Source organism: Drosophila albomicans, chromosome 2R (assembly GCF_009650485.2).
Source record: "Drosophila albomicans strain 15112-1751.03 chromosome 2R, ASM965048v2, whole genome shotgun sequence".
Classification (NCBI taxonomy): domain Eukaryota; kingdom Metazoa; phylum Arthropoda; class Insecta; order Diptera; family Drosophilidae; genus Drosophila; species Drosophila albomicans.
The window spans coordinates 17,692,950-17,716,674 of NC_047631.2; the positions used below are offsets into that span (position 1 = coordinate 17,692,950).

The 23,725-nt window shown below is 38.8% G+C and overlaps 3 protein-coding genes across 3 annotated transcripts; 1 reads left to right on the forward strand and 2 right to left on the reverse strand.

Moving 5' to 3' along the window:
• Positions 1–7,880: 7,880 nt before the first annotated feature.
• LOC127565883 (hepatoma-derived growth factor) lies at positions 7,881–8,529 on the reverse strand. Its single transcript, XM_052006714.1, has one exon. It carries the CDS (start codon positions 8,464–8,466, stop codon positions 8,023–8,025), a length of 444 nt encoding a protein of 147 aa, XP_051862674.1. The 5' UTR covers positions 8,467–8,529; the 3' UTR covers positions 7,881–8,022.
• A 6,979-nt stretch (positions 8,530–15,508) lies between these two features.
• Positions 15,509–16,858, forward strand: LOC127565894 (inositol polyphosphate 1-phosphatase). The gene is given in 3 exon segments (XM_052006769.1): positions 15,509–16,090; positions 16,150–16,353; positions 16,356–16,858. Coding segments are annotated over 3 exon segments (1,116 nt in total). The 5' UTR covers positions 15,509–15,603; the 3' UTR covers positions 16,781–16,858.
• A 12-nt stretch (positions 16,859–16,870) lies between these two features.
• On the reverse strand, positions 16,871–20,294 carry LOC127565893 (uncharacterized). Its single transcript, XM_052006768.1, has 5 exons — positions 19,849–20,294; positions 18,349–19,780; positions 17,632–18,290; positions 17,375–17,571; positions 16,871–17,321 (listed from the first exon to the last, which is right to left on the reverse strand). Exons 1-5 carry the CDS (start codon positions 19,971–19,973, stop codon positions 17,170–17,172), a joined length of 2,565 nt encoding a protein of 854 aa, XP_051862728.1. The 5' UTR covers positions 19,974–20,294; the 3' UTR covers positions 16,871–17,169.
• Between the last annotated feature and the right edge of the window lie 3,431 nt (positions 20,295–23,725).

Genomic DNA, 23,725 nt, shown 5'->3' on the forward strand with positions numbered 1-23,725 from the left:
ACGGGAAACGGGGAGCAGGCCAGCAGGAGGAGGAGTGTTCAGGGCAGGCGTCTCGTCCATGCGCCATAACTTGGAACCGGACTCAACTCTGGAGTGTGAGTCTTTTGGGCCCAGCTATGGTCTGGCATCATTTGCTTCATTTTATGCCTTTCAATGCGGGGCTGTGAGTTTTATTTTATGTTACTACTTGTTTAAATTATATTGCGCTATTAAGCGAATTTAATGAAAACGCTGCAAGGCGAGCGTGCGAAACGAGCCAAGGACGAGAAGTGGGGCAGAGTTAAAGTGTTGCCAGGGTAGGTGTAAAGTAAACTTCAATTTTTGCAGCCACACAATTGTTTTTTTTTTTTTTTTTTGTTTGTTAAACAGCAGTCACAAAAAAAGAGAGAGATTTGGAGATGCATTCCACAGAGTCAAGCTTACTTGCATGCCGCACAAATTGTGCTTAATCCATTGGCATTTCATTATTAAGCAATTTTCTGCCACAGAGGGGAAAAAACGCCAAAAGTTCGCTGGCCAATTTAAATTTTTATGCAATTTGTACAAAAATGCTGTTACTTTTGCGCAAAAGTAGCATAATTATTTCCGAGAATGGTCGAAAAGGGCGAAAAGCGAACGAAAAGATGTCAAGCAAAATCATTGCAGACGACACATTATCCTCACGACGAAATGATGCTAATCCATCACAGACCCACGTCCCGCAAAATGTCACTTAAGCATGCGAGAGTCACAGAGTCGAGAGATCGGTCAGTGGATCGGGATCGATTTGCAGCAGACACAAGACTGATATCATTTGTGAGCAGGATGAGGACAAGCTACGAGAATGAAAACGACAATGAGAATGGGCAGCGATTGCCATTGTGCCCTTGTTTGGAGCGTAAACCAAGTGCGATCAGCGATCAGTTATGAGATCTGAACAAAAGAACTTAACTGTAAACGAGGGCACAGAGTAAAGGGAAGACAGAGAGAGACTCTTGAGCACGACGCAAAGTCTGGCGATGCCCGATCTTGAGCTCGTCGTACTCGATCAGTGAATTATGCGCGACATCATTTTAAATCGTTGTAGCAACGTCAAAGCTAAACACCGATCACAGGTCAGCACACACAACAAAAAAAAAGCCCCCATTGTTTTTGGGTAGCAGTCGTCGGGCTGCCGCCCTAATTGATGCAGCACGGCCATAAATTTTGCGATCTTGCAACGGATCGAACGTCGTTTCGACGTGTTGGCCTTTAAAGTTTTAAGTTGAACTGCCCCAAAAGAGCGCCTAAATATTGCCATGAATACATCAGAGCACAGACACATCCGTTTCACAAGTTTACGTTTTCAACTATCAAACAGGAGCAACATCAACATTTTATTAAACACGTAGTTTGTGGCACTTTGGTACTTCGGACTAAAACAGTGAGTATTCCACACCAAGTGGCAAAGTGCAAAGTGGCTCAGTGCCATGGCAAAATGTCCATTAACCACAAGGTTTTTCCCAACTTCAACAGCTTTCTCCAAGTCTAGAAGTAACACTATAGACTTCGTATGTGTTCTGTCCTTCGATAGACAATTGGAGAATACCTCTGTCAACCTTCATCCGATGCCGTTGGCAAAGACGGACATGTGCAACATACAAGCGAACTATGTATGTGCCACTCTTTAGCACATGAAGAAAAAAATTTGTTTTGATAAATTCATCACCATCTTGCGGCGGCATCAGATCGATACTCTTCGGATATCAGATCGATACTCTTCGGATAAAACGACTCCGTTAAATTTGCCGGATCCGGATATTCGTCTACTACGCTTAAAGGTTCTGCGATGTTCTTATAAAATGTACGATCACTCGATATACCTCGCATATAATCAGTCCACCGGGAATCAGTCATTTATCACATGCCCTATAAAGTGAGTCGGCACAAGACCATAACTGTAAAGGAGAATTTAAATAAAAAGAATTTGAAGGATCAGGGAAACTAACCCTATCCATTTGGACAGGTAGCCGGAAATTCTACTTTGGCAGACGGAAATTGCGCTTAAGAAACGCAGCCAAAAATAAAATACTTTTTAGTTTTCTTTAAAACTCTGATCAGCCTCTTGACAATTATATTATTGGCCAATGCATAGACAGCTACGGCGCCTACCTTGACGACCAAATAGCAAAGCTGACCGCTGCGAGTGCTAATATCTAACACAATCTATTATTTAATCTATATCTATATTTAATAATTTATAGAATATTTTATGCATTTTTAAAAGCACTCTGACCCTGCTTTCGAACAACCAAAAAACAACTTTAACATCATCTTTTATTTGCTCCATTTCTTTACTTTTTAATTCTAATGGCCATTTGTAATTGAAACCTATTAATTTGTTATAGCTCTAATTGCAATATTATATTTTCTATTTTTACAGCTGTGATACAAATGCATTCATTGAAGCTTTAATTTAAACATTTTATTTTGAGTTTCAAAGTTTCAGCTGCAAGCAATTAATAATTATTGACGAATTGTATCACAAATTTAAATATTTTATTACTCCAAAGCCACTTCAAAATTCTAAAAATAATTGTTAGATATTTATTAACTACAGCTCTACTTTCTATTTTTTTAATATTTATTTTTGCTGTCACTTCACAGTTTCAACTACAAGTATCTGTCACTTGTGCTCTCAACACAAGTCTCTTTCTTATATAATTTAACAGATTCTTCATTGCACACACAGATCACAGTATCACAAAACAATTTGTAGTCATAAACATGACGTAGTGTTTATGCTTATCATGCTGCATGTCCCTGGAGACACAGCTAACAATTAGTTATGAGCCCAATGAAGTGCTTTGATAACGAGACGTTTTATCAGCAGGACATGTGGTTGAGAGTCTATGCAACGAGCCCTTAATTTATGGACGACTTGACAAATGCCGGCAATTTGATACCCAACAGGCACAGCAAGTAAGAGTCGGAAAGACGCAACTCGTTTTCATTATACAAATTGAAATGTTTGTTGCATTGATCTTGGCCAACTTGCTTATGGCATTGTTTAGAATTTTGTTAATGTGCGCCACGGGGAACGCGTGGTTAGTTTTTATTTTTGGCTGCTTTGACCAAAATCAAAGATCGTCTCACATTTTGTCGGGTTTGTTTTGTTTGCGCCAGATAGTCAATATATTATAATCATGTCCAATATTGGTGTGCATATTAATAACATGAACTTATAAAGCAATTTTATGGCATTTTAAAAACGGCCATTAACAAGCCAGAGAGTGGAGTAGAGGGATGGTAAGGGAGAGGGAGAGAGACACGCCGTGCACAAACACAATAGGAATTGACACCGCACCTCGAGAAATCTTCCAACGCAGAGACAATGCCAGGTCGAAAAACCCAAAATTGTAAATAGAGTTATAAACACATAACAGGCGCTCATTGTGGACACTAAGGCGCTGGCTTTCACAAATTTATATGGGGCTATCAATTAATTAGAGTTGAGACCCCAACTTCAAATTTTCACATTTCAAAACGATTTACTGTGGCTTGTCTTGGCTTGGATTGGTTGGGTTAAGCTTGATGACTTTACCAATGCTGAATGCGTGCCGAAATGAATTTGTTAAGAATGTCGTTAACATTCACAAATGTCTACTTTCTAAGACCAGATTTTTGATTGCCTTCGGGGCGCAATTTGGCCTGCATTTAACGGCCCATTTTATGATAGTTATTATAATTTCCAAAGTGCTGCCACAGAAAAAAAAACACTCAAATATTTATTTATAAACACTAAACATGCGATGCATATCTGAACATAATTATTATGTAGTTGCTACATAATTAGTATTTTTTGTAGAATCTAGAATTTCCAAAAAAAAAATCAAAATTTCGGTAGAGATCATTGTACCAATAAAAATAATAATCCGCTTTTAAAGCGGGTTCGTCTCAGTTTCGCTTCGTAATGAGGTTAATTTTATGTATATTCCATAATAAAGTTGAATTTGAATCCCCAAAAAAGAATGATATGCCACCAACGCCTTGAACGCGATAACAATAAAGCTCCTCATAATCTGCCAACACCAAACAAAATCTTTTATGGTTAAAATTTAATGACTCTATAAACCACTTTCACTGCCAAAACCAAAAAACCAAAGTTAACAAATTGTGCAACATGTGCCGAAAAGTCGAGTGCATAACAAAAATTAAAAAATAATAATAAATGAATTGAGAAAAACAATATAATTCGTCATAATTTAAGCGTGTCGTAAAAATTCTTCGTAAGCAATCGCAGCAAATGAATGAGTTCATTAATCAATTTTGTCACAAAGTTCCAATAAAAAAGAGCACCGCATATGTCAGTATATGAGCATAATAAACTACTATGATGTTATACGTATGTACATACATATGTATAAGTTTAATGTTACAAAGTTTATTTTATGCTAATTTGCCATTTTTGGCATTCCTTAATTAGTCTGCAGGTCTCGGTGTCCGGTGCTCTATCCAATCTCTAACGTGGCTTAAAAAGCTGTTAAACGCTTGGCACAAATCAATTAAAGTTTACAGCCAGTGGGACACGGTGGGGGCAGAGAGGAAGCGAGACCGTGACAATGCCACCCACTGTGCGCACGAGTGCAAATAAAATTTGGATGACGCTTTGCATATCGATTATCGATTCGACGACGTCGTCGTCTATTTCTCTCGTCTGACACACTTGCTGGGAGGGCCAAGTGTATTTCCAAATGTTTAACATCCAATTATGAATAGAGATGGCACCGAATCGTGTTGTTTTCACCTGCTGACCCATACACAAACGTATAGCATTTAGCACAGCACACTCGTAAACCTCCTTCCTAAAATTTATGGCTTAATTATGCATTATGCCAGCAAAGTTGCCCGCCTTGGAATTGATTGCACACACACTCGAACACAATTGTCATAAATGCGTATGAATATGGGTACACAATATGAATGCATTCGAGTCGTTACATGACAGCTTGCGAATTGTAACAAATGAGAGGACGAGGGTTCCTTTTTTTTGCCGGGGGTTGGTTAACCACTTTATGATGAGCTAATAATAATAACATGTGCACAATGCACAACCCTCCCAACAATGGCCGCAACAACGAAAATCACAGGCATTTGTAAGTGGTTGATCACTCTATCAATTTCATTATTCATTATTCGTTTACAGTGTGCAACAAAGTTGAGGATAAATCCAGAGTTGAAGCCGACTTTAAACTAGCCAACACCTTTTTAGACTTAATAATGTATATTAAAACATACTTTTGTAAATAAATAAGGTATCAAAAATACACGTTTTCTGGCGTCGCAAATAAATTGGAATAATCGATAGTTAGTGTTGTTAATCGTTGCAAACTACGATCGCTGTGAATGCCAATCACAGGTTTCGAAACTGAAAAATAAACAAAAAAAAATTATTTAGAATTTTTGGGGTTTTTTCCTAATAATAATAAATATTTGCATAAATTTTTAGAATTACATTAACTTTATTAATTAATTTACTTCACTTAATTTATACCAGCACCTTGTTTTGTTTAGTTTGGAAATTAAATATTACAAACAAAATAAGATAGACATTTTTATATATGAAGCGATATGATTGTTGGATTTAAAAAATATAGAAAAATATTTATTTTTTATTGAAACAATTAATTTATCAAAAAAATTGGGTTTAAAAATTCTAATACTAATAAACGTAAATAGAGGTGGGATACCAGCTAAATTAACCTTAAAAGTTTGTGAAAAGAAAATTAAATGCGACCAACACTTGGATTGAATTCTATGCAGCTTAGTGTAAAAAACAAATAATATTTCATGGCCCAATCAGTCATCGATTATAACTGAAATGGTTGCATTTCCAATTCTATATATCGTTCCCTCTTTCCAATTGCCATCTCTACTCTTCACTGATTATTGTACAAATTTAATGGTTGGTATTGGCAAAAATTTGATTGATGCAATAATTGCTGGAAAAGAAATAAATTTACTACTCCGACACTTGGGAATTTTAATTAGAACGCCTTTGTTTTGTGGCGATAAACACATTCGAATAATTCAAATAATATGTGCAAATAAATATGTGTGTCTGTAATACAGACTCTGTATATGTATTTCTTTGCCACCAAGTGCTTTGGCCCCCCAATGAATTTGTTGCCAATTAGCGTTCCCAAGTGGCCCACAGTCGTTGTGTTTGGCAGTTTGGCACGATTCGAGTGCGCAAGATAAATTAGCAAATTTTAATTTGATTTCCTTAACAAATTTCCCGTCTAAGCGGCTTTTTGGCTGCCTTGTCTGCTGCTGTGTTGTGGCTGCAACAAATAAACTAAGTGAATTTATGGCCACAGGGCCACAAGCAAAGGCAAAACACACGTGTGTGCGACATGCCCACACATTGACACCTTTTGGCTGCTTGTGTGTGGACCTCCTTCCCCTCCAGGTTTGCTACAGTTGCTGCACAAGTCCCTCGACGCGCTTTGTTTTTGTTTATGCTGGGCAGGCACAGCGCTGACAATGCTCCATCATGTCCAGCGTACGTGCGGCCAAGCAAATTACAAGGGGGCAAACAGCAACAATAACAACAACAACAACTCTCCACTCGACGTCACCTGCAGGAATTTCCAAGTTGTGGCCACATTGTCAAATGCCATCAAAAGTTTGTTGGACATGTCGTAACATTAATTTGACATTTTACTGCGTCAAGGGAAAACAAAGGAAGAGCACACACGAATTATTATGCATAATCATTTGACTAGTCCTTTAAAAATCTGTCGAACCGCAAACGGACACAGGACAAACATTAAATGCATCAACAGCTGTCGCTCGACCCGAAGGATGCTGCAAGGTGTTGCAGCTGCTGCAAGCTGTTGGAGTGGCCTAAAAAGCACATCTCGTGATCAGCCTAGTGAATCTGATTTGTGGTCAACAGCAGCCGCCTTAACCTTGTTAGTCCAGATGCCAAAAACTGCAGCGATTAATTTGCTGTGGTTCCGATAATTTAATGTTTAATGTTAATCAGATCTCAGCTTCCATTTCTCTGCTGTTGCAGCAGCAGCTTCAAAAGTAGGGTGGGAAACAAGTACAGAGCACTTTAAGGATGCGTACTCCACAGTTTTGATGGGCAGTCCAATTTGCGATACCCATTAAGCTAAACTATTCCCTGTTTAGTTGGCTCTTTTGCTGACGATGCAGCTTTTAATGCGTTGCCATTTGCGAGGCAATCGAAACGTGCCGCAGCTTTGTATCGAGTTTTCCTTTTTTTTTCGATTACTTCAACTTGATGCGTCACGCAGTCGCCATTACGCCCGCTGACACGCCCACGCGATAAACGCCGAAATCCTTAATTGCCACATGAGGCATGAAAAAGGAAAACAATACAAAATGCTACTGGAAACAAGAATAAAACTTTGTGGTGGTGTTATGATAAAAAATACTCGATGTTAAAAATATCACTCAGGTTGAACCGAGCAAAAACATTAAAATTAAAAAAAAAATTTTAAGATTAAAAAAACAAAATGCTACTAAAAATTACAATAATAGCATTCAGTTTATTGTAATTATGTATTAATATTATTCAATATTATATCTTAACCCATTCACTAAGTTTTAACTGAGATAGAAAAATGAACATTAAAATTTATACAAGTCAAAAGTTGAAGGAAATTCAGAAAGCTTGTCGAAATAAGAAGATAACTTTGACTCCATATTATGTTAAGTCGCACCTGAACTCAAGTTAACTGAATTAATATGAACTTAAAACTAATGATTAAATCTAAACATAATTAAATCAAGTTAGGAAATTCAAATTTATATAACTGGTACTTCAAATAGAAACAACTTTAACATAGTCTGACTTTAATGTAAGGCAAATAATACTCGATATTATATCTGAGCATAATTTATCCACTGAGTTTAAACTGATAAAGGATATTCGAATTAAAATGAAAGTCAAAGGTCGAAAGAAACAATAATATACATTTAATGCGATGACTTTTGACTTAATGCTAAAAATGCTCGGTGTATAGTAACTGATCATTCGCTGTCGGTGTCGCCGGTGATGTGCACGAAGGGCACCTCGATCTTGTCCAATGCTGATGAAGTGTTCTCGGAGTTTGATTCTTCCTGCTGCCGCTGCCTCTTTCTAGCCGCCATGTATTCGGATTTTGCCTTTAAGTAGCCATGATCGAGCTTGCGTTGATGCTGCGAGTTCTCAATATGCAGCATGCCGCTCTTGAAGGCACTGCTTGTTCTGCGCTTCACATCGCCCAAGCGTGCCTTGTGCTTCTCGTACTCGTAGAGCTGATAGATGCCCACTCTGGCAGTGTTGCTGGTGCCGTAGAAGAACACGTGGTACGTGCTCCGGTTGTCCTTGTACATAATACGCGCTGGCCAAGGACGATAGCCACGTACTTTGGCGAACACAAAGTCGCCCTCTTTCAGCTGACTCTGCTCTCCTCTTTTAAAGCGGTGACCCATTTTTGACAAGCGTGATTTAGATTTGCACAAATTAAACTTTGCAATTCGCTGTGAACGTGTTAGTGTGCTTTGCCAGTGTGACCAAAACACGCCACGCACGTCATGTGCAGTGTTGGGCAACGCAACGAAAACAAAATTAACATGCCAACAGAAATTGGGTCAAGCGGTGTTAATGTTTTCTTAATAAGCTATGATCAGTGCAAAAGAGGCGACATTTGCATTGGCTTCCATTTGCTAGCCTTCCTCAAAGTGTGTGCTTGTGTGTGTGTGTGTGTGTAGGTAATTCTGTTTAAGATTTTCGCTCACGTTCGCCGTATTATGCGCAAATTGGCTTTTTAAATTGTCGACTTGGTTAAGCTAAACGCAGCTACACTTTATGGCCATGTTCCGTGCTGCATTTTAAACCATGCGAAATTCCGCAAACTTACATAGGTCTCGCCCTCTTTCTCTCTCTCTATCTCTCTTTCTCGATAACCTTGTTAGCTCAATTATAATTAATGTAATTGTGAAATTGCATTATTTAACAGCCATAATTACAAGTGTGTTTTATATGCAAATTGATATTATGTTTTGCACCTTTACATCTCTTTTCAGCTGGTTAACTAAGCTCTCTCTCGTCATAAATATGATCAGCTAGAGTTCCACTTAGATTGTGCGTGCTTAGATAATGCCCGAGTATATTTAAAAAATCATTGCGCTGCCCACACCCACTTGACTGTCACTGGAGTTGACAGTGCTCAGAATTCAATTAGGAAAAGCAATTTACGATCCGGCCACGAGACATAATACCAAGACCAGCAGCAAAGAGCAGAGCAGAGCAGAGAGAGGGAGACATGGACAACATGGGCTCGTAACCCGCCACAAAGCACATTAAGCAAACAAGCCGAAGGCGGCACGGGGGCATAAGCTACGCATGTAATTTGTAAGTAATTTTTTCAACTATCAACGTCCCAGACAAACGACGACGATGACGACGTCGTCGTCGTCCACGATGGCCACGCACTTTGCCAGCCAAAACGCATTTACAAGTGAGCAGAGGAAGAAGCAATATAGAAGAAGGAGACAGGCACAAGCCAGCACGTTAAGTTGAAAAAATTAAGTAACGAAAGCATTGAATGGCCAACTGAATGACTCTGGGAACGACCAAGGCACTTGGAGAATGGACAGGCAAAAGAGCTAGGCATAAATTATGAATCATTTAGACGCTTCCTTATGACACCAAAACGAAGAAGCCACCACCACAAGGCAGAGTTGATACATGGCCAACTAGGTGAGGAAGGTGATTAACAGACAACGATGACGACGACAACGACGACGGCGATGGCAATTGCCTTTTGCTTCACTCTCGTTTTGAATGCAACAAAAAAAAAGAACTCTAACTAGTATTTATGATATGGTCTCGTGCCTTGACTTTGTGCCCAATGTGTTTAGCTAACTGTCGACTGTCAATGCCAATTCACAATTCACAATTGCAATCAGTGCAGCGGCGAAATTGAGGTGTGATCTTGGTTATGGCATGCCATAAGCTTGGCCTACTCACGCACCAAACAAAAGACTTCGAACACGAACTTGGCCGTGCAAGTCACACAATTTCCTGAATCAGCCGCACACATACACCTTTTGCATAATTTGCAATAACTTCTGGTCAAGACAATTAAAAAACTCTCTAATTAAGTGATTAAAAACGCACACACACACACAACATACATGGACATCAAAATTGTGGAAATATGCAAGTCAATAAAACATGCGGCATGCAACCAGAAACCCGACACAGCCCACGCAGGAGGTTAAAGAGGGGAGAAGAGAAGGGAGGGAAGGGAGCTGCAGTTTTTCCAGGAATAAACACGCTTTTGCATTTTAATGCCGCGCAAATGAGGCGCGAGCGACAGAAGCGAAGTTGTGGTAACGAGCCGCGTTTGGCCTGGTCAACGAATATTGTGAAAAGGGAGGCATGAGGTGTTGGTGTGGCTAACACGCACACACACACACACACTCTCGCACACGCACACACATAGAGTCATTGGCAATGGCTTGTTTCTGGCTAATAAATGCCTTTTTAATGAATAAATCACTCAGAGATAAGCATCTCTTAATAACGTTCATTTAAAGCAGCGAAAACAAAACACAGTCCGGCTAATAAACAAGCCAACAGCACAAACATAGACAACACACACACACTTATACGTAATGCGTGTGTGTTTGTGTGAGAGTTGAAAGTAGCGCCAAAGAGTTGGCGTTGATTTTGAGCATTTACTTTGAGCAAAGTTTGAGAGATTGGCGCTAGAAACGCAATAGCTGTCTAAGCGAACTTCCATCTTTCAGTGGCTGCTGCCCTCCGTGATCCTCCTTCCTCCCACCCCTCTCCATCCTCTCTTTGGACACGCTGTCTGCTCGCTGTCTGCAAGTGCCACAAATTTATTTGTATGTCTTCTTCACGTCAGTCGACTGGCAACTTTACTTTACAGCCGGCCACAAACTTCAACTCGCAACCAGCAACTCAGCTGTCAGCTCAACTGGGCTGCGATATGATTTTTTAATAATTTCTTGGCATCGGCATTGCACATTGGCTCATCCATTCCTATGCGAAGCACGCTGCTTACGGGGGCAGCAACCGCGTTCTCAGACTTGTCCAGTGCGGCAATCATCAATGTCAATTAAATGTTAATGCCAAATTGTTGAGATGAGCACGGCGTCTGGTGTCTGTGTGGGAGTTGAGACCAGGATATAACCATTGGAATGCAAGGTGTCTTGTGCAAATGAAGTTATCTACCTCACTTTCTCTCCCTCTAGAGACATAGAGAGAGAGAGAGAGACGCAGGTCAAATTCGCTTGACCCTGCCACAATTCATTGGCCAGCGCATAAATCTTAAGCTAACGCCTCCAACGCGCAAAAAATCTACATATTAACGCCAGGCCAAAGCCAAAGTTAAAGTCAAGTCAAGTCGAGTCAGGAATCAGGAATCAACGGACAGCGCCACAATTGCCACAGACTGGATGGGGCCAGCAAGAAACGACGATCACTTACTTTATGATCACTTGAAAACCAATCAAGCATAATAAATAATATCAGCGAGTGGGGCACGCGGGGCACACAGGTTGTGCCCGGCGATATTGAAAATGGCACACACACACACAGCAGACACACACTCGCGTACACACATTAAATTATATTCACACTCTGGCCTGCAGAAAATGAAATGGTTTTAAATGCAAACGAAAGCCAAACAAGCTGATCACTGCAAGATCAGCAAACAGAACAGCCAAAAAAAAAAAAATGAGAAGAAGAAACCAATGCAGCAGATTGCAGACTGGAGGCTGGAGGCAGGATGCATTCTGGCGGGAACCATCCATCCATGGGCCATTAAACATGACTCTGGCAGACACACAGACCCCAGTCTCAGCCTCAGTCGCAGTCTCTCAGTATCATTCTCAGTCACAATCCCATTCACAAGCGAATGGCCAAAAGGTGAGATCTGGACGTGCTCTCGCTCCGCAGGCAGCCGCAGCAAAACAAGAACATCGCACAGCACGTTCGACATGGATGCTGCTGCTGAGGCTGCTGCAACTGCTGCAACGATCGTTCGCTTATCATCATAACAATAATGTTAAAGTGGCAAAATGGCAAACTACGAGTATTCGTATTCTCAAAATGCATAAAATTTATATGCAACCCGCCCGGCCACAAACTGAGATTTGTTTCTCCTATAAGTTTGTATTTCCGCTTGATCCAAGAGGGCAATAGACATCATCTTGGACGTTGCTAGACAGCAGAAACTAATTTCAATTCTTCAGCTGTCAATTATGTTAGAGTGAATGTCCATTAAAGTGAATAGCTGATATGTTGTTGGCGATTAAATGTTTATTAATAATTGTGAAATACATTGAAGAATTAAATTAAATTACATCTGGCATAAAGCTATGAAATGTTGATGTGTGATTATTAAAACAAATAAATAATTGAGTGTTTAGTAATATATTTAAAATAAATTCATTTAATGACGGTTGTAAAATTCAGCAAAAGTCAAATAATTACATTCAATTAATGTTGAAAACAAATGAATAAATATTTTAATAAAAGTAAATTTATTTAAAAGTAAATAAATAAATGAGTGTTTAGTAATATATTCAAAATATATTGATCTCAAATAATGTTTAAATAAAATTGTTAATTATTTTCTGAATTTAGCCATAGGATTATCGAAGCAAATAAATATGAAAGTTTGTGAATATATTGATTTAATATACATATGTTAAAAATGCATTTAAAATTAAAAACCTAAATTGCACAAATGTTAAAATAATTTCAAAGTATTTGTGGCAGTTAAAGAATTCAAATAAATAACTAAATGTTTATATATTTCAAACTTAGTGAAAAATCCATGTTAAATTTAAGAAGTAATTTAAATTAATGAAAGCAAAAAAACGTTGAAATATTTACATAACTATCGTAATAATTTTAAAGTTTGTTCCTTTAGGAAAATAAATAAATAAAAGAACTATAAATTTCCGACATTGAAAACCACTTTGGTGCACCATTTTTGCTGTTGCGTTGACAAAATTGCACCAATCCGAAACTGGTAAAGACAAGTTCTGGGCTCAATAGGTAGACATTTTGGCATACATTGAGTATCCGCCCCGTTTAATCCCTTGCATGGACAGCAAAAGTCTAGTTGCAGGCACTTTCTAGGAATTGGCAACGCCCCCCTTTGAGTCAATGGAGCGAAATCGATGGCCCGCTAGCAAAGCGCATAATTTAAAACAGTTATCAACATTGTTAGCTTTGTTGTGGCATCTTAATACACAAGTTAACAGGCTAGGCAAAAGCAAACAAACAACAAAACATCATTGATGAACACAAATAACAAATTTGTAGAAGCGTTGAAACTTGTTTAAAACACCTCAGGGGAGGAGCTGTCGCAAGTAGCCAGCAACAACAGAAACAGCAACAACAACAACAACAACGTGGCCATAACAGAAATCAAGTCACAACAAAAAATTTAAATATTTATACATTTCAAGAGAAATATATTTGTGTATGCGAGAGAAACGAATGGGGACTGACGACTGGGTTACATTTCGCTTTGGCGATTAATTAAAGACTCATTAAGAATTTGTTTAACTCAAGCGATTAATTAAAAGGCTGTTAGACGTGAAAAGGGTCCACAAACCACAATGCAAACAGAAATCTCAACAAAACACGAAGAACATGTGTCGCCAGGTGAAACACATCACACTAAAAACAACCAAATGAATATATTACTTGCTATTTTAGCTTGGAGCAAAAACAAAAGACTTAGGCGACAAACTTGTCAAGGCAACGACAGCTACAAAGCATTATGATCGATCGATCGAATTGTTTTCTTTGTTTATCTTTTTTTATTGTTTAGTATATGTAATTAAAGTGTGCTTTTACCTGCGATTAAGCAACATTTTTTGATCAGTAAATTTGTTCATTTGTTTGCTCAGGTTATCAATATTAATAAAAATGCAAGATGATGCTTCGGGCTAAGGTGAAGAAAAATCGCTTGGGCAATGGAATTGAAACGTCAAGAGCCGAAATTGGCAAAAAGGAAAACGACAAAGTGTTGTTGTTGCTGCCGATCTTGTTACAGCCACATGAATATTAACACATTATAAGCAACGCGTGCGTTTGAGTGAAAAATGAACTCAAACGAAACCAACACACAAACACACGCACACACACTCTCACATTTTGCTGCTTCTACAGTGTGGCGTAAATTATGCAAAGTCATCAAGTCAACGTTATCCAAACATCAATTGCTTGGACTGACTTCTCGACTGCAGCCGTTGCCTGGGAAAATTAGCATAAGCCAAGCGCGATACACGACGAATAACTTGGATGAACGCTTTGCCCCGTAGGGCAGCCAGGCAATTCAATGCCAGGAATGCTGCGTTGATGCAGTCACTTTGATAGCGCGACATTAGCAGCAATTTATATGCAAATGCGTGAAACAAGCCAGGATCGGGATCGGGATCGGGATGCGAACTGGAGATTGATGGGCTCATTTCATAAGATGATGCAGGAGCTGATATAGCCTGCAACGGTGAGAGCGAGACAGCAACATATATTCAGCGTCATTAATGCGAATCATTAGCAATGCTCGTCGATAAGATCGGGTGCAAATTATGCCGATCGAAGTCTCTTTCTTTCTCATTTGAGCAGCATCTTCAGCATATTGCTATTCGCCGACAATGATTCATGAATCATTTCCACATACGCTAAATGGGCGGTGAGTGCGTAATTTTTAATTGCCAATTAAAACTGGTTCAATTAAGAAGTGAAAGTTGCGAAATATGTACTTCATTTTTACGTATTTAAAAAAAAGTCCTTGATGTGTTTAAAAAATTAATGCCAATAAAATATTAATTTATCATAATTAGGAAGACAAGATATAAAACATATAACAAGTAATTTAATAAGTAGTTTTGGTGAAGTCTGGCTATACCATAATACAATTTCATTTAAGATAAAAGTGATTACTGTAAATATACATATGTACAAAATGAAATTCAATTTAAATGCATTTCAATTCGCTACTAGCAAACCAAATGAATTATCAATTCATAGCGTATGAAAAATAATTCAAATAAAATTAATTCAAATTCAAAATACTTTTTTCGTGTGTTTTCTTTAAGCTTTACATACAAAATTATTACTTTTACATTTTATTTAAATATTGCTCAACAATTCGATATGGAGAATCTCCTCAAACTGTACAGTTTGAATTTAGCTGCACGCAATAAACGAACAATGCAAAATACATCACAAGTACATGTATTGCTAATATTCTACTTAAAATTGTAGTATTTTTATACAAATTCTGAATAATTAAAAAATCTAAAGTTAACTAATGTTTTTTAGTAATTTGCTTATTAAAATTCACACCAACTAAGTTCCAAACTAAGTTAGCAGCACCATAAATATCGAGTAACACATAATGCGTCTGCAGCTAGGCGATACTATCGTGAGTAGCAGTGTGCCCATTTATGTACCTGTTGATACTAAATGTGCCTTGGTATATTTTACTACGAAACCTACGGTCACGCAGTTCAGCAGTAAATAAAGCCGTAAAAGTGATGCAGAACTAATTAAAATTAATAAGAACTTGCAGAATGGGTGAAAATATAAATTTGTTGCGTGCACTAATTAACTGTGCAGAGAAAGCAGCAAACATTGCACGCACATGTCGCTCCAACAGTGAACTGCTAGCTCTGCTGGTCCAGGAGAAAACTGGGTCCGAGGCTAACGAACGTTTTGAACATGACTTCAAAACTCTAGCTGATGTGCTGATACAGGAAACCATTAAGCATGAGATTGGTGAACTATTTCCAGCCATGCGCGATGCCATACAAGGTGAAGAGTCGCCAAATTTCACAAACAAACTGGGCCAGAAAGTGACAATTGCTGTGGGTGACAATGAAGCCGCAACCGCAGCATGCCTCAGCGCTGTTCTTGGAGATGACCATCAAACTGCATCCAACGCACTTGCTGCTGAAGTGCATCGTAAGGTCGTATATGACAACGCTAAGTTGGCTGACATTCCAGAGTTGCCAGCAAAGCTTGACTACAGCAATTTGGGCATTTGGATTGATCCCATTGGTAAGGGATTTTTCTGCAAATGAATGTTGTATAAATTAAAATTTACTATCAATTTTCAGATGCCACTGCCGAGTACATTTCGGGCGACACTGTGTTCACCAATTTTCCTGGCATCACATCGACGGGATTGGATTGCGTCACAGTGTTGGTTGGTGTCTATGAACGCGACTCTGGCGTTCCAGTTATTGGCATAGTTGCGCAGCCATTTGCCAACAAGCTGGAGGAGCATGTGTACAGCACTTCATTATATTGGGGCGTCTGCTTGGCCAAACAAAAGCCCACAACTGCCATAACTTTCCTGGCCACGATGACCGTGGCAAGATTGGCATTTTTTCCAGCTCTGAAGATGCCAAAATACTTCAGCGTTTTCGTGACCTAAAATACGAGCTTGCTTTCTCAGCGGGAGCTGGACATAAAGCACTTAAGGTGATTACCAATGATGCGGACGTTTACCTGCTTAGCAGGGGATCCACATTCCGATGGGACACCTGTGCACCTCAAGCTATTCTTCGTGCTCTGGGTGGCGATGTGCTCAATTATTCCGAAAGTATCAAGGAACAAAAGCCCGTGCCATTAAAGTATCTCGAAGTGGAAACCGACTCTGATTGGAAGCGCAATGTGAATGGTTTGATAGCTCTGCGCGATCTCGAAGCAGTAAAAGAACTGCTTCCCAAGCTGCAGGAGAATTAAATTTTGTTTTACACTTGCTGTTGTATTATATTGTTGTACATGTTTGTATCAAATAAATAATGGATCTCAATCTTTAAACAAAACGTAAAAATTAAATTTATTTAGTTTCATAATTCGAATGTCGATAGCGCAATACACATTTGGTGTACATTAAAACTAGTAAACAAAACAGATCGGGACTTTTTCATAGCGTCATTGTTTTAAATTGAATTTAAAGTAATTAATTATATTGAAATTAATATTAGACTTCTTCATATCGTCATTGTTTTAAATTAATTAATTGAATTGAAATTAATATTAGACTTCTTCATATCGTCATTGTTTTAAATTAATTAATTGAATTGAAATTAAAATTAGATTGATATAAAGTAAAAGTAGGAAGCCAATTCCTAAACAAGTTCCTTAGATAATATTTTGTCCAACGTCGGAATGCGTATAAGACAAGTGTTGGGCTCCGATCCAAGCGAAGCAATGCAATTGATTTTATTTTTGGCAATAAGATAGTCTTCCAGTAACTTGAATTTACCAGACTTGTCAAAACCTGAAATCGAATAAAAAATAATCTAAAATCTGTAAAGTCTAAAACGAACTCACCGTCTATGAAGCATTTGGTTGTAAATATTGGTTTTACCAACTTGGCTGGAATAGGTTTTATATTCTCAATTGAAACTATGGCCGTGTTGCCGTAGTCGCAGAACAGAATGTTCGCTTCATTATAGCTGACTTCAATACAAACGCCACGATACCAAGAATTGTCCTCGCTGAAAACTGCCAGACACATTTCCCCGACGCTATAAGTAAAGCAATATATTAATTGGATGGTATATTTAATTTATCATTTAGTTACTTACTTGGGTATATAACCAGGCAAAAGTTGCTGATCAGAAAGTCCAATCTCCGCCACAAGATTAAGCAGATTTTGAAAATTTTCAGCAACCTTCTCATTTGCAAAATAGCAACCAAAAACAAAGCCAGTCTTTTGCATATCCACAGCAGACAGAATCATAACTGAGATTTCCTCGTTAAACGGCAACAGCTCGTGTTTCATGTCATCAAAGTAATGACGTTTGATTGGCTTAGCCTTTGCATCGAGAGCCAAAGCCGGACACGGTGTACTAGGTGGCGATGGTGGCAAAGGCGGTAAGGCAGAGATTGGCACTGGTGCTGCCTCTGATGTAAACATCAAGGGCAACATCCGAGTCATTAGCGAATGCGGCTCCTCATTAAAGCCCACTAAATCAAGAGTGCTGCATGTGGAGTCGGAGAACTCAACGAGCAGTTCCGACTTTTTCTCATAGAGATTTATTAATAGATTGAGAGCTGATGTATTTGGGGGCACAGCAGTCGATGGAATGGTGCAGATGTTTTTGATGTTAGAGCGACAAAGACTAACTGGCAAATGCTCCAAAAATGCACAAGACTTGCGCAAATATGCGGCAGTCACTAGGTGATGAATGCCAGTGTCAATGTTGAGCACTCGGTAATTTTCGTTGTCCGACTTGGATTTAACCTGTCAAAAGATAATTTTAATTACAAGAGAACGCTTCAAATTAAATTATGTTACTTGCCTCTGCGCGATAAGCTCCTCGATTAGGGCAGATAACAAGCACAATGCTGCCGACTTCAATCTCGTCAGTGTTGGCAAATGGAGCACACTTCTGTTGCAGCTGCGTGAATATATTAGAGTACTCCTTGGTTTTCACAGAGCTTATGCAAATCTCTTGATAGTTAACAACGTTTGTAATGTAGACCAAGCTACCGCTTGCGATTGGCTCGCAAAAGTATTTGCAATTCAGCTCTTTAGCAAACTGTCCCGTAAAGCTGGCTACGCGCACAGCGCAAATTTTCTCGTTGTGTGCCAATAATGTGCCACGAGCGTTCTCCATGTTCACTTCATCAAACTCTATTGCCAGATCTTTTAAGTCTGAAAGGCCGATTGCATGTTCTTTGGGCAACATGATGGCAAATGTTCGCAGTGGCAACGCGAACATCTCGTTGGGAATGCGCAGCACCTCATGAACGATGGAGAAGCAGCCCTCATCCACTTCGTAAATCAAATATTTGATAGGCTCTTGAATGAAATCGATCAAGAAGGCACGTCGTAAGCCTTGTTTGGTGCGAGCTGCCACAAAGATTGGAAGCTTAGCGTTCGGAAATTGTATGTTAAATGGCTGAGCAACGCTGCCGTTCAAAATGGATTCTAGCTGTTCGTTGAGCTGGTTCAATTCTTTAATTTGCATCAATGCCACTTGCGGCTCCTCGCGCTCCACATTGGTTTCCAAATTTTTCAACCAAGATACGCCCGCATTCTTCGCCAGCATTTGAAGGGGCAGCAACTCCAAGGGTGCTGAGGTATCCTTGAGTTCAGCAAGCAAGATGCCGTCCTGGTTCTTGGTACCTAACAGACGCAAGCAGATTGTCTTGTTTTCGTAAAACTCGTGCTCTACGTTCTGAGGAAGCATCACTTTGAAAGCAAAAGCTTCAATTTCGGCCATGAGCGGCACAGCCAAATAGATTTCGTCAATATCGAGCTTGATAATACAGCCCCTGTCAATGAGTCGTACCCTGACGCAATTGAGCTTCGGTTGCATTTGCATTATATCGCCCCGATAAAATTGCTGTCTCCAATTAACACCCACCAGATCGCCAACTCCCAAGTTCTCCATGCGGCATTTATCCTTAAGCACCATGTCCTGAGTTAAGCGCTCCAGGCGCTCAATGTTGGATGATTCCACTACCCAAATGGCGCCGTTATTGCTTACGTAAGTAATGCGACATTCGAAGAATTCATTTGCATTCGGCAATACTTTTGTGCGCCAGACACAACTCAGATTAGTGTCGATTGATTCGGCTTTTTTCGATGAAGTATTATCGTTTTTTGCCTCGCTGGCCGTGTAGTCAATGCTGCAGTTAGAAATTGACTTCTCCAAAGATTTAACGGAGCCATCAACTTTCGAAGTTCCTTCATTCATAGCATCCGCTGTACGGGTAATAAGAGGTCTGCAATGATAGCGCAGTTTTTACAATTCAAATCGTACGCATTTAATGAATGTCCCTATCATACTTACGGCATAGTTGTGCAAAAGTATTTATGTCGCTGCCAATCCGAGCGCTGACAAGAAGCTTGACAATAAGGTTCGTTACAACGCTGGCACATAAAAGTGGCCGCATTTCCACAAACCACACAAGTCATTTTTTTTACGTGAATTTAATTTGCGGATTTCAATAAAATTCTTTTATTTCGCAAATGATCGAAACACGCGTGTTAACGAGTATGCACAAAACTAATATGGCCGATCTAACGGTTGTTTGTCGACTGCTGTGAATTGGGGACTCTAAATGCAGCGAGTATCTATTCCAAACTGACGGATTGAATCATAACAGGTGCACAAACAGTTATGCCAAATATTTTGTTTAACTAAATAAATATTAACTTTAACTTTCAATATGTTAAACGTTTCAAAGCGCTTGATCGCTGAGCTTGCCAAGAGTATCGATACTTTTTTCTACTTTTTCCTACTCTAGCTGTACTTGGCGGCAGTATCTTGAAAATATAAAAAAGCGAGTTATCGTTCTGGGTGAATGTCACATTTCAGGTCACTCATATTTGCAGTGTTTGAACTCAATAATTTATATTGTTTACAAAAATAAAATAAATTGAAAGAATGACGATCTGTTTTGCTACGGTATTTTTTAAACTTTTTTGTAGTTCAATACATCAGTAAGACCGTATGTACAAAAGTGTATTGGTATTTTTAGTTGAAAAAATTAGACATCAGAAGGTCGATTTAAAACTAATAAAAAAAAAATGTATTTTGAACAGAAAAGGGTAAAAACAATTGGGAGGAGAACAATCAAATGATAAGAAATTTCCATGAATTAACATCTGAATTTAAATTAATTACACTAAAATCTCTCTTACCGTTACTGAATAATGAAAAAATCTTCTCATTGCTTAACATAATATATTATTTACTGGAAAAATAGGCTCAGATGTTTACTGTTTCTAAATGTCATATATTTTACGCAGAAAAAATTTGTATCTGAGACAATATTGCCAGATATTATGAAAAAGTAATGCCATCAATATTTCATATTGAATGCAGCAATGTGGCAACTCTGCAATTGTAACGTCTAACAAGATACAACCATGATACAATTATACAAGGTAGTGCCGTCGGAAAATAGCTTTCGTCAGTGCGCATTCGGATTTCGACGCAAGAGGTTGTCTGCGGACGAATTTTTTAGCGCAATTAACCCTTATGCAAAATGACTTTTTGCCATGTATGCCGTAGACACGGATAGAACTAAAACATTTAGAGAATTCTCATATATATTATTAATATTGTTCATAAACAATTTACATTTAAAAAATATGTCAATTAGACATTAATATTAGCTTCTAAATATGCAAATATTAATTGCATCGTCTAAGGGTTAACGCGCATTTCATTGCCGTCTCGTTCACACTACCACGCTGTGCCTCTTTCACTCGCACTCATTGCTAACATAGACAGGGGACCAGCTTTTTTCCGACGGTACTACCTTGTATAATTGTATCATGGATACAACAAGTGTTCATAAAAGCTTTGTATTTGCCGTCCTTTTTTAACTTACTCTCTGCGTGTTTACAAAGCGGACATGTGAAAGCTAAAGCAAATTGGCTTTTTCTTTATTGGCTGTCAGACAGAGAAAGGGAGTCGTTACCGGCCATGCATTGTTGTTGTCTGTTGTCTAGCAACGTGTGACGATTCCGTGCAATTAAGCTGCATATGTTGTGGGTGCTTTCAAGTCGAGACAATTTGTCTCGAAGGCAAAAGTGTATATTCGCATATATGTATGTATGTATGTATGTATGTATATGTGCAGCAACATGTGTGTGTGTGAGTGTGTGGGTGTATGTAGGTGAATTCAATTTCGTGTAAATGTGTACACATTGTTGTTGTAAAGTTGATTTGCCGTTGGTTACAGTTCGCTAATGAGCTGCAGGAGCTGTTGAGTCACATAGGCTGATAAAGGCCTCGGCTCACATAAACTTGAGCTGGGCGCAGGCGTCACGCACGCACACAAACACACCCACATATGCATGTGTGTGTGTGTGTAGACGTAGTGGCTTTAATTGCCATGCTGCTGGGCAGGCAGGAATGGGACAACACTGTTTACTTCGCTTCACTTCGCGTCGCACGTTTAGTTGCCAGCCAGGATGGGATTTATGTTTGCTGTACATGAATGTTGTACAAACAATTTAGCTGTAACTGTGACACATACACACACACTCTAACTCTAACACACACATACACATACACATACACATACTCACACATGTGGCGACCTCCATTTAACACCAAACGTGTCATTTGTGGCCATTTGCTGGTTGCTTGTTGGTTGTGGCATTCTCTTCGTTTCGCTTTATGGTGTTGCGCAGCTTTTGTGGTCTATTAAGTGGCTCGCAACAGTAAATCAAAATATGTGCGTACTGCATATAATCTTTATGCGGCTTGTTCAACATGTCGTATGGGTTATTTTGAGGCATATAACACTTGCCTCAAGTGAGCAACAAGCTGTAGGCAAGCACAACTGGCAGACGGACAGGCAGCATTGCCCATTTTAGTTGACGTAAACAGCACATCCCATAAAAATGACACAAAGTGCTAACAAAACAGTTTTAAGTGCAAGCGAAATGAGCGAATGACAGCATGGCGAAATGAACATCGTCGCATTAACTGAAGTTCATTATAAGTGAAAACAAAACAGAGTGGGATAGAAATGGAGACAGCAAAAGAGAGCAAAAAAGTGAAAAATTTGTAAAACAGCAGTCAGTGAAGCTGGCTTTGCTGCATGCAACAGGGGGCAGCTACAGCAATTTTCGCTTGCAACGATAAGTCGCGGACTAGACAAACTTGCAACGACGATGTCAATGCCAACTTAAGCTTACACTCAGCGAATGAAACTGATTTTTCAGATTCTATTTAATATATAGACTTGGTTGCAATGATTTAATTCTGCTGTCTACCTTCTTAATATTTAAAATTTGTGCATATTAAATTTTTGCTTACATATAAATATTTAGATTTCAGAAATGCCGTACTAAAAATTTGTTTGCAATTTTTATATTGTTTCTCATTTTTATATTAATAACTAATATATATTTCAAGATATTAGCTTATAACTTGAAAAACGTTGAAAGTGTATCATTCTAAATGAATTTTCCAAATTTCATTACGATGGGAAATAAGATGTAGAAAATAAAAGGGCTAAAACATTATGAAGGAAACAATTAATGATTTGGACAATTAAGAAATAAAAATCGAAATTAGAAAACCATAAAGTAGTAATCATATTCAAGTTTATTGATCGGAGTCAAGTTCTGGCGGTCAAGATTTTAAGTAGTGCCATGAAAAGTAAAGTGAAGTTTACAGTGTAACTTTATAACTTGCTTAATTTAATTTCATCTCGCCTTGCATTAAACTTTGCATTGTGTACGCTGAGATCAGAATGCGCGCAGAGATTTTCTGTGGACAAGCAACAGGAAGCCACAACCGTGACACACACACACACATACTTGTGTATATGGATGGATGGATAGGTGATACCGCAGTGCATAAAGCTGTCTATATACAGCTCATTGACTATGTGTGTGTGTGTGTGTGTGTGTGTGAGTCTTTGAGTTTTTATTACGGAGCACATAAAAAGTAACGTTTAAAAAGCAAACCGACTGGCAAAATGGGAAATGAGCATCGCAACGCATCGCAAGGCATCGCTTCGCACAAATAAACAAATTAATAAAAGGCAAATAAAAACAAACAAAAAAAAACAAAAACCAGAAGAAAAGACAAGAAAAACACGAGTCATAAATTAAATAGAAACAGCGAAAATTACTTACCCAAAAGAGGCTCCAACAACAACAACACCGAAAACAACAACAAATGTGTCCCCTTTGCTGCG

What these genes read in the sequence shown, in the direction of transcription:
- LOC127565883 (XM_052006714.1), bottom strand. Translation starts at nt 8,466, where the DNA reads ATGGGTCACCGCTTTAAAAGAGGAGAGCAGAGTCAGCTGAAAGAGGGC.
- LOC127565893 (XM_052006768.1), bottom strand. Translation starts at nt 19,973, where the DNA reads ATGACTTGTGTGGTTTGTGGAAATGCGGCCACTTTTATGTGCCAGCGT. An exon ending in TACTTTTGCACAACTATGCC is followed by an intron (nt 19,781 to 19,848) that starts GTAAGTATGATA and finishes CTATCATTGCAG; the next exon opens with ACCTCTTATTACCCGTACAG. An exon ending in AACCAAATGCTTCATAGACG is followed by an intron (nt 17,322 to 17,374) that starts GTGAGTTCGTTT and finishes ATTCGATTTCAG; the next exon opens with GTTTTGACAAGTCTGGTAAA.